Source organism: Notothenia coriiceps, unplaced genomic scaffold, assembly GCF_000735185.1.
Source record: "Notothenia coriiceps isolate Sejong01 unplaced genomic scaffold, NC01 NC01_scaffold00023272, whole genome shotgun sequence".
Taxonomy (NCBI): domain Eukaryota; kingdom Metazoa; phylum Chordata; class Actinopteri; order Perciformes; family Nototheniidae; genus Notothenia; species Notothenia coriiceps.
The window spans coordinates 153970-164987 of NW_011355973.1; the positions used below are offsets into that span (position 1 = coordinate 153970).

The 11018-nt window shown below is 39.3% G+C and overlaps 1 protein-coding gene and 1 long non-coding RNA gene across 3 annotated transcripts in view; one reads left to right on the forward strand and one right to left on the reverse strand.

The window, feature by feature from the left end:
* Positions 1–2859: 2859 nt before the first annotated feature.
* Positions 2860–4908, reverse strand: LOC104954346 (uncharacterized). Its single transcript, XR_799327.1, has 5 exons — positions 4783–4908; positions 3376–3402; positions 3247–3280; positions 2986–3024; positions 2860–2900 (listed from the first exon to the last, which is right to left on the reverse strand). It is a non-coding gene; the product is annotated as an uncharacterized lncRNA (long non-coding RNA).
* A 1253-nt stretch (positions 4909–6161) lies between these two features.
* Positions 6162–11018, forward strand: part of ube3a (ubiquitin protein ligase E3A) — a 13300-nt gene continuing 8443 nt past the window's right edge. The window contains exons 1-5 of one of the 2 annotated variants that reach the window (XM_010781440.1): positions 6162–6439; positions 7100–7144; positions 8009–8313; positions 8420–9672; positions 9761–9905. In XM_010781440.1, the coding sequence (XP_010779742.1) occupies positions 6363–6439; positions 7100–7144; positions 8009–8313; positions 8420–9672; positions 9761–9905 (1825 nt within the window). In that variant the 5' untranslated portion in view covers positions 6162–6362. The remainder of the gene's footprint in view (positions 6440–7099; positions 7145–8008; positions 8314–8419; positions 9673–9760; positions 9906–11018) is intronic. The other variant, XM_010781441.1, reaches the window with a different exon arrangement.

The following is an 11018-nucleotide window of genomic DNA, read 5'->3' on the forward strand; positions in this document are numbered from 1 at the left end:
TCCTCACCTGCAACAGATCAGCACTCATTAGAGGGGGATTGAGGAGAAACTCTCAACTCATGGATTATTACATGTAGAATATGGTCATGTAGAATATGGTCATATGGTCATGTAGAATATGGTCATGTAGAATATGGTCATGTAGAATATGGTCATGTAGAATATGGTCATGTAGAATATGGTCATGTAGAATATGGTCATGTAGAATATGGTCATGTAGAATATGGTCATGTAGAATATGGTCATGTAGAATATGGTCATGTAGAATATGGTCATGTAGAATATGGTCATGTAGAATGGTCATGTAGAATATGGTCATGTAGAATATGGTCATGTAGAATATGGTCATGTAGAATATGGTCATGTAGAATATGGTCATGTAGAATATGGTCATGTAGAATATGGTCATGTAGAATATGGTCATGTAGAATATGGTCATGTAGAAGTGTTTTATAAGGACTAATGAAGAGCCAATATGCTGCTAATATGCACGTTCATTAAAACTAGTTGATGGTGAATTTGTGTACCTTAATATAAAGTGTTACCGAAAAAATATAGTAAAATCAAATAAAGCAGAATTACATTGAAATAGAATGTAATAAAATATAAAAGATGTGAACTAAAATAACAGATTTGTCAACATAGCGACTTGCAGCAGATCATATTTTATATTTTCGCGGGCTTTGTTCCTGTTTACGTCTCGTTGCCATGGAGACGGTTCTGAAACCTCGTTGTGGTCGTGCCAGCTCGGCTGCCCAGCTCCTGCAGAGGCTCACTTCCTGTTCACACTTCACTCTTCTTTTGAAATGAGCCTTCACTAACGATCATTTGAGTCACAGTTTCATCAGCGGAGCGACCGAGGAGGAAACACAAGATAACAGAGCACACTTTAAAAACAGCGTCATCTCAAGGTGCTTCACAGGCTAGACAATAACAAGACAAGTCAAATAAAAAGATATCTAAGGAGCATATTCAATAACATATGGTAATATAAAAAAATAAGGGCAAAAAAAGGTTAAGAGCATAAAATATCAAATTATTTATTAGTAACCTTTATAAAATATTTGACCTCCACCTAAGAGTATTACAATATTTTTCTTAGTGTATTCAGAATTGTTTTTAATTAAATATAATTTGACTTTTTTCCAAATTATTATGACTTTATTTCTTGAAATTTTACAATATTTTTCTCTAAAATTAACAATTTTTTTCATAAAATAATCTGACATTTTTTTACAACTTTTTTTCTAAAGATCAGAATATTTCCCTCAAAGTATTATAACTTGTTTTCATGAAATATTCCGTTGTATTTACCTCTACATGTTAACAACACTTGAAGCTCACTTCTGATTGGTCCTGAGGGTCTCCATGCAACATGCACTGACAACAAGACCCTAAACACCAGCAGTCCCTCTCTGAGACACTAGGTGGCGCTGTGAGGCCCTCTGTGTGGGAACAGCTGCTGAATAATGAGTGAGTCGGTTAGAAACACAGAGAACACTCTTCTTATTATTCTTTAACCTGTTAAACCCTGTTTTCCAGGTCTCAGGCTCCAAAATGACATTCCCAGAACAAATGACCATATCTTCTAAAAGGGGAAAATTAATAATCTTTTCCCTCAAAGTATTGATAAACCTGTGAGTTGGATTTAGAAAAGTGAGAATCAATATGGATGTTTTTTATTTAAAGTAAATTCAGATTGAACATTGTAAAAAACTGTAAATTATAGTGTCCGTCCAAAAATTATTTTTTACTTATAGTGAAAACTACCCTTGGATGATGGTGAGGTAGACTAAAAGCTTTAGGAATCCAAAGTACAACATATAAAAGTACCCTGTATCAAGATTGATGCAAAACAAGTGACATTTGACCTTTTTAGAGAGGTTTTGCAAAAAACTCCACCTCTGAGGTGATTTGGGTGGAAATGGGGGTTTTACCGTTTCTCTGGAACCCATTGGTCGATTTTGGTGATTGACATTTCTTTCTGACCGTTAGAGCCAATAGAATAGAAGGGGAATCTCCCCACACACAGTAAAACAAAAAGGTGGGGGCTTCGCGCACGCAGTTTTGCTCCAGAGTGAAGCTGTCTCTAGGTCTGACATCTCAAAACCGAAAAGCAGATTTATTGCTCATGGATTATCAGAAATCATTCAAAGTGACAGACACATTGGATTAACTTCAGCATCGTTTTAATGCCATTGAAGACCACTTTTGACCAGACTAAAACAGGTGAGCCGTGTTAGCGTTTCTAGCTACCTAGCTCCATATGTTTTGATGTTTGTTCTTGTTATTATCTCCAAGAGTTCGTATAATTGAGTGATAATGAAGGGTACCCCTTGATTCCGTGTCTCCTCACAATGTGTTGTTGGATGTGCAGCAAAGATAAATAATAAGGTTTTGTGAGTGAATTTTCAGTGCAGTCATCTGTTAGCATTTTTCGCTCGTTGCTAATTCAGAGGCTCAGCGTTAGCATTGTGTGATTTTAAAAAAAATATAATATTAAAATGATCAGTTAGATGAGTTTCTTTCCGTTACATGGATATAAAACATTCATAGTTTATTAAATGAACATGCCCTCATACACCGTTTACTGCAAGATGTTGCAGGAGGCCCCCAGTACCGGGGTCTCTCCGGCTTAACAGGTTAATGCAGTCTTGCACACCTTTTTTTTGCAGTCTGCTTAATCTTATGATCACTTTAATTTATTGAATTCATCTTTTGTCTGTAAAATGTCTCCCATCACAAGTTATTGAGTAAAAATGTGATAGTAACCAATTTATAGTTCAACGTATGCCAGATATTCAGTTACTCAACTTCTAACCATTTCAGTACCCTTTAAATAATATGACATGAATGCAAACCTGAGAAGGAGCTTTGGAATCCTCCTCTGCCTCCACCACCTGTGAAGAATCAGAAAAACACTTATTTATATCATTTATATCCTCTAGGGCAGATATAGTTATGGTTCATCCTGTCAACACTTACCCCTTCCATATTTCCCCCGGTCAGAGTTCCAGGAGTCACCTTGTGTGCATAAAGGTGTTAATGTCCAATAATGCATCATCTTAACATAAACACATATCAAATTTCTCCAAATGCCTGTACTCTTATTTTTCATATAGAACAGCCAATTTGAATTCTTAAGGACAGGCCAGTCCATTGTACACGTTATAGAGTGACTGTACATGCACTCATAATGGCAAATAATGATCACCAAATAATTTGCAGAATTTACAGTAGACATACCTTGACTTGATTGGCTGGTTACTGTAGTAGTTCCCTGTAAAGATAATAAACTCACATCAGGTGCTGACCCGACTCAGCTTGACATAAGTGACTCGGTTTTGTTAGCACTTCAACAGTACACTAGCTTACCTCGTCCCACTCGTCCATTTTGTTCACCTTAAAGAAAATCATACCATAAGGTCAACATTCAGATCTCACAACAGGATAACAATTAACATTACAAATATTCAGGGAAGGAAAAGTATTTAGATCAATTTCTTAAGTAAAAATATTGCACTAAAAATACTCTGTTAAATGTAAAGGTATTTCATTTAAAAAAGGTACTGAAGTAAAGGTATACAAAAAGGTACTGAAGTAAAAGTATACAAGTATGAGCAGGAAAATGTACTTAAGTATAAGGAGTAAAAGTTCACATTGCAAAAAGAAAATAAACTTTAAAATTAATTATTGGAAATGCAGCATATATTTTTCCTTTATTTTCCGCACAAAAAATACTTGTATTAGGGGTTCTTAATTATAATGTAGGATAGTTTAATGTAAGAGTTCATATATTTGTGTGAAAATCAGGATTAATAAAATAACTAAAAGTTTAAAAATAAATTTAGTTAAAAGTACAATTTATCCCTTTCAATAGTTGAATAAAAGTACTAAGTGGTACAGTATATAAATACTTAATTAAAGTAAAAGTACCTGAAATGCGTACAGTACTTTAGTAAATATACTTCGTTACTTTCTATCACCGATGTTGGTTTAATTTGGTTGTGAATCTATCTGAAGGACAGGGCGGAACAAATAATTTAAAAAACACAAATGTAAAAATGCATATAGTAAAACGAAGAATTAACATTTAATTCAATTTCTTATTAAATCATCAATTGAAATGTGTTTTGTTAACACTTACTGTCGTATGAACCGTTGGCGACCTCGTGGCTTTAGCAAAGCAGCTGTTAAGCTAACTTGCTAAAACCAAGTCTAAATTGCGTAAAAACGAACAAACCTGAGGAAGCATATCACATCCTTACTTTATCTATTCAGTTGAACTGAAATTCGTATTCGAAACCCATTTAGGACAGGCTTTATCAAGTTTAGCCGCTTGTTAAAAAAAAGCATTGCTACCACGTGTGCGGTTATCACCATGTGCAGCACCAATGCTAATCTTGAAGAGCAGGACAACTCATTAATGCCTTGACGTCGATGCACTCCAAGAAAGACCAAATTACCATTGAAAGGTTTTTTAATTATATGGTTTGGTAAGAACATGTAGTCCAATTAGAATGTGACGGCAATGTTAAAAAATCACGCCGAATAGAAGCAGCAAGGTGTGGCGGTAGCTACAACTAGTCAATTGTAGCTAGCGCCACACCTTAGCAAAGCTAGCGCCGCACCTTAGCTAGCTACAACTAGCTAATTGTAGCTAGCGTCACACCATGCTGCTGCTAACTCCGCGAAGTAAAACACAATTTTGTGAAATTCTGTTTTTGTAAAACTGTTTAAGGGCCGGTTAGGGAAATATATTGGCAAATATCATGACCATACCTGTGTGAATGCTTCTCAAGTGGAATATTGTAGCTTTCTCCCTCGTGGCGTGGCTCAGCTTGGTCAGGACACGTCTGCTCTCGTTGTGTGACGGTGAAAGACTAAGTGTCGCGCGCAAAGTGTGCAGATTTGCACACAGCGCAGAGATCTGAGGTTGCCAGTTCTGCTTATGTCCTGCAAAACTGCAATTTGTTGTTAATAGAAAAAAATATGAATTAAAATGAATCCCGTATATTCAATACTGAGAAAGTGATGTTGCCTCACACTGCGCTTCTGTTACCTTCGGTGTCCAGGAAGCCATGCACAGTGTAGAATATTAATAATAACCCTGTCAAAATAGAAAGACATGATGAAATGTAGCTTTTTTTATGACTTTTGCACTTGATTATTTTTGTATTACTTTTTCTACCTAAAAAACTGAAAAGTCCTACAAACATATTTCAAGCAGGCATTGTAAACCTCACAACTGCAACGTAGTAAACACTGATAACTATAAAACGTTTATTTTAAGTTCTTCAACATAACTTTGTATTTAATTTAATACGGAAGTAGGGCAACACTTTTGTGAGGTAACTGTTCAGTTTGCACCTGTTCTGTAGTAATGTCTACATTTGTATCAAACTGTGTGTGTTTATGTAGACAGGGGAGACAAACTCAAGGCCTTCATTTGATGTGGCCCGCAAGAGCTTGCAAATAATATGACGTAGTTAATTATGAAGTTATTAGCCTATCCAATAATAATCCAATGCATAGGCAATAATGTAATATAATACATAATTATATATATATATATATATAATATATATATAGTTATATAGTTGTATAGTCTAAAGTTACAACCGGAAACGGCCCTTTGAGTGCAACCTTAATGCTAATGTGGCCCCCGATGAAATTGAGTTTGACACCGCTGATTTAGAATATGTTAACCAATATTTAATATAATAAACCCTGACAAGCTGTCGCTTACATTCGACTTCATGCATGCATATTTGAGTATTTATTTGAATAATGATACATACAGTAGGCTTCTTGTCCCAAAAATAAAACATAAATAAAATAAAAACATTAAATAAAACGAATATCTTAAATTATAAAATAATATACTGTGAGAAATGTGAATCAGGCTGCTCTGATGTTTGTCATTGAATAATGCTATATTGTCCCAAAAATAAAACATAAAAAAACGTAATATAATATATAGGCTACTATATTGTACCATATATCATACATCATACCATGATATATATACAATCTGAATATATGTTTTTATTCACTTGTAGCTATGGCCCAATGATGAATAAAATGAGTCCAGTTCCTTGAAGTGTTATGATCCACTCCAGCAGGTCTTTTAGCTAGAAGGCAGTGCATTGTGGGATGTCGGTTTATGGAGAAGTCAAGATGGCTGTGAACCTCAGGCAGAGCAAAGAGCCTGCTGTACGAAGGCCGTTAATGAAGTTTTGAATAAAATATCCCGTTTAGACTCAAACCAACGTGCTATTGAAGGTGTAACCATCCCGTGGAGGACTTGATACAAACACAGACAGCAACAGGATAAGAAACAACTGAGGATAAAGTGTCGTATGAATTCCGACGAGAAGGAGGACTGTGAGTGTGCGCCACTACAGGCCGAGACTAGCCCCGCAGAAGGAACACATAGGTGGGGACGCCAGCAGGAAAGAGTCGGGGATGCTAGGAGCGTGCTAAAAGTGATAGCTAACTAGCTTAATGTATTTGGGACCTCTGTGCATACTATTGCTCTGTTGTTTTAATAAATATAATCAGGCAAAATTCACAGCAAGTACTGGCTGCTTAAAAAGTGACTTTGCAAACGTCATTTCTGAATCAATAATAATAATAGGTGAAATAAGGAAAGCATGCTAGCTAGTTGTTGCTATATTATCTTGCTAAGTCAGCGTCAGGATGTGCAGATCCCTCTCATTTCTACTAGCGTTACTTGACTAGTGCTATTGCCACTCTATGCTTAGATTGTAGGATTTCGCTAACGTTGACAGTCATTTGCATTAACAGCGTACACGTATTAACACATATCAGAACACTGATTGTGGGCCAAATCCACACAAGGCTAACCTGCTTCTACAACGACTCTAATGTTGCCTTATGGCTAGCATGTCATGTTCCCATCATTCCTAAATTCCGCCTAAGTCATAAATAAAAAATATGTTCTAATATTGCACATTGATTCCCTATGCAACATACAGGACAGAAAGTGAATGTATACGTTGTATTGATCATGTCAAAGCAACATAGCGTGACCTCTGCTATGTTTCTTATTCTTATTATCTGTTTGTTCTACTAGAGAATACGAGGAGCCTGAAATAGAAAACCCAGAAGCAAGCCGAATGTAAGTCAAACTCATATTATATTAGTAAATACTTATACTATATGATTCTGTGTCTGCGTATTTATTTAAGACTGCCCCCCCCCCCCCTCCACACCCGCAGATCTCACCACTGTTCTATTCTATTCTCACTTCTTGTTTTCTTCTTGTTTGCCATCAGAAGCCTGTTGACAGTTGGTTGTTACCATGTTAATGGTGAACCAAAGTGATAGAACTTTGCAAAAAAGTGACACTAGGCAATCTTTGCAAATAGGTTTTTCTAAGTTGCTCCTGTGGTAGTGCAACGTATAGATGTATTATAAACAGTTAGAAGATCATGTCATTATTTAAAGACAATGGTTAAGTTTAAAAAAGCATCAGCTATATGAAAGCTTGGTGTATAAAGCTAGTGCTTCAAATACACCTGTTTTGTTCAATGATAAAGCCAAGAATGATCTTTTGTGCTGAAATTAAAGAGAGCCTTGGCAACAAACAAAAGAAAGGGGGAAACTGGTATCTGTCAACAGGGCTCAATTACACCCATCTCATACGTGAGTAACCGTAATTGCAGATAGATTTTTCTAAATGCTCCAACATATTGAATGTATCTCTTAATAACAAGGAACAGCCTGAAAGTATAGAGTATGGATGCTTGTCAGCAAGAGTCAACCATTAAACAAAGAAAACACATTTATTAGATGTATTATATTTATATTAATGAATGCAATGTATTAAAGCCAAGAATGCAGTCATACAACTGTCCTGAGTTTTTAGAAGTTCAAACGTGATTACTCATAACCTTAACTATTTTCTAATGTACTAATTACTGTTAATGATGAGAAAAGGTGATTTACACACTCGCATGTTGTGCTTCCCCTCTGAATGCAGGAAGCGAGCAGCTGCCAAACATCTAATAGAGCGCTACTACCACCAGTTAACCGAGGGCTGTGGGAATGAGTCGTGCTCCAACTCATGGTGTGCCTCATCAGTCGGTTTCAACCGCATGGATAACAACGCAGCGGCCGTCAAAGCGCTGGAGCTCTACAAGGTCAACGCTAAGCTATGTGACACCCACCCCTCAAAGAAAGTCACTGCCTCAGCCCACCTGGAGAGTAGCGCTCACAGCAACTCAGCCTGCAGCAACAGCCAGTTGAACCATAAAGTTTCCCACTCGGTCCGGGACAATTTCAAAGGTGAGTGGACGCCAGATATTCAGGATTTAAATACTTTTTATTCATAAAGTGAAGCGGAATAAGCTGTGAAAGTCTGTTGATCTGTTTTTCTCCATTTCTTTCCTAGATGTGAATTACCTGACAGAAGAGAAAGTGTACGAGATTTTGGACATCTGTGGAGAGCAGGAAGATTACTCGCCTCTGATCCGGGTAATAGGCCGGGTGTTCTCCAGTGCTGAGGGCCTGGTGCAGAGCTTCCGGAGATCCAAACCTCACACCAAGGAGGAGCTCAAGTCCCTTCAAGGTAAGGATGAGGACAAGGATGAGGATGAGAAGGAGGCCGCAGCCTGCTCTGCTACAGCTATGGAGGAAGACTCCCCTGCCTCCTCTTCATCAGCCAGGCTCGGCGAGGGCTCCTCAGGGGAAAGCGAAGTCCAAAGGCTGTCCCCTGACGAGCTGTCGGTGGACATTGACGCTGTGCGGCGGGTCTACGAGCGGCTGCTTTCCAATGAGAAGATAGAAGCCGCCTTCCTGAATGCGCTGGTTTACCTCTCACCCAACGTAGAGTGCGACCTGACGTACCACAACGTGTACTCACGAGACCAAAACTACCTGAACCTGTTTGTTATAGTGATGGAGAACAGCAACCTCCACAGCCCCGAGTACCTGGAGATCGCCCTGCCACAGTTCTGCAAGGCGATGAGTAAACTCCCCCTGCCAGCCCAGGCCAAGCTGGCAGGCTTGTGGTCGCACTACAGCGCAGAGCAGATCCGACGCATGGTGGAGACCTTCCAGCAGCTCATCACCTACAAGGTGATCAGTAACGAGTTCAACAGCCGCAACCTGGTCAACGACGACGACGCAGTGGTGGCATCCACCAAGTGCTTGAAGATTGTCTACTATGCAAACGTGCTTGGCGGCGACCTGGACATGGAGCACAACGAGGACGAGGACGAGGAGCCCATCCCAGAGTCCAGCGAGCTCACTCTGCAGGAGCTGCTGGGGGAGGAGCGGCGGAACAAGAAGGGCCCCCGGGTGGACCCCCTGGAGACAGAGCTGGGGATCCGCACCAACGACTGTCGGAAGCCGCTCATTTCCTTCGAGGAGTTTGTCAACGAGCCTCTGAACGAGGTGCTGGAGATGGACAAGGACTACACTTTCTTTAAGGTTGAAACTGAAAATAAGTTCTCCTTTATGACATGCCCTTTCATTCTGAACGCCGTCACAAAGAACCTGGGTCTGTATTACGACAACCGCATCCGCATGTACAGCGAGCGGCGCATCACTGTGCTCTACAGCCTGGTCCAGGGTCAGCAGCTCAACCCCTATCTGAGGCTCAAAGTGCGCCGAGACCACATCATCGACGACGCGCTGGTCAGGGTATGTGTGTTCAATATGTACAATTCAGGCTTCTTTGTCATATTGGTTCAGTTTGTAACACTGATCTGTTCCACTTGTGTGTCTGTAGCTGGAAATGATAGCAATGGAGAATCCTGCAGACTTGAAGAAGCAGCTGTACGTGGAGTTTGAAGGAGAGCAAGGTGTCGATGAAGGAGGGGTCTCCAAAGAGTTCTTCCAGCTGGTGGTGGAGGAGATCTTCAACCCAGATATCGGTGAGAAAACACACAACAACTAGCATTTATGTTGCTACACACCTGGTGATCTTAAGACTTCAATAGCTGACACTGTACTTTTGAATGCCATCGGCCTCATTTTAAACACATCATCTAGATCAGGGGTCTCCAACCTTTCTTCACCTGAGAGCTACTTTGAAAAAATGAAAGTGGCCAAAAATCACTTGCATCACATCGCTTACGTTTATTCACATAGCCCTCATCGCTGCAAGAATGACTATTTTCTATGATTACATTATTATTAGGGATGCACCGAATATTCGGCCGCCGAAAATGATCGGCCGAAAATGGTTAAAAAGGCCCTTTCGGCCGAAAGGGTTCTAGCACCAAAAAAATATCACCGAATGTCAGAGAACAGGGTTACGTTGGTAAGCCAACGTGTTGTTGTGATGACGTAATCAAAACGCGGCGACAAGCACGGCGCGCGACCATGCTCGCGGCTGGCTCACAGCCAACATGTCTGCCGCTTGGAGATATTTAAAAATATCAGAGAAAGAGGCACGGATTGCGATTTGTAAAACGTGTTCAGCTGACATTTCTCGAGGGGGTGTAACTGCAAAGACTTTCACCACTTCGGGATTACTCCACCACTTGAAATCAAAACACCCGGACAAATATGCGGAGTAACATCAAATCACAAGCACTGACAGCGAGAGACTGTTCAGCACTGCCTCTCATGTGCTTGATGAGAAGAGGAACAGACTTATGACTGATAAAGCAGAGAAGCTAATGTTCATTAAAAAGAACCTCCCACTTTTCCTTAATAAGTAGACAAGGCTGGCTTATCATAAGCTTATCTAGTGCTACATGTCTACTCTATACCCACTTTCCTGAACAATTTTCATTGTGAGTTATAATTCACCATCTCAGGTTATCATTAGGGGGAAATGACAGCAGCACAGTGTTCAATATTGTACTTTCGGTATCTAAATGATACTATGTTGTTAACATTGCTCATGAGGACAGACCACCTTATTTGCAGATTCTTGAAATTGTAATTTAATTTGTAATTGATTGTGGATTTTGTATCCAGTTTTCACTTTATGTATCTTTATACAATGTTTACTACTTTGCTTATGAGGACAGACAGCC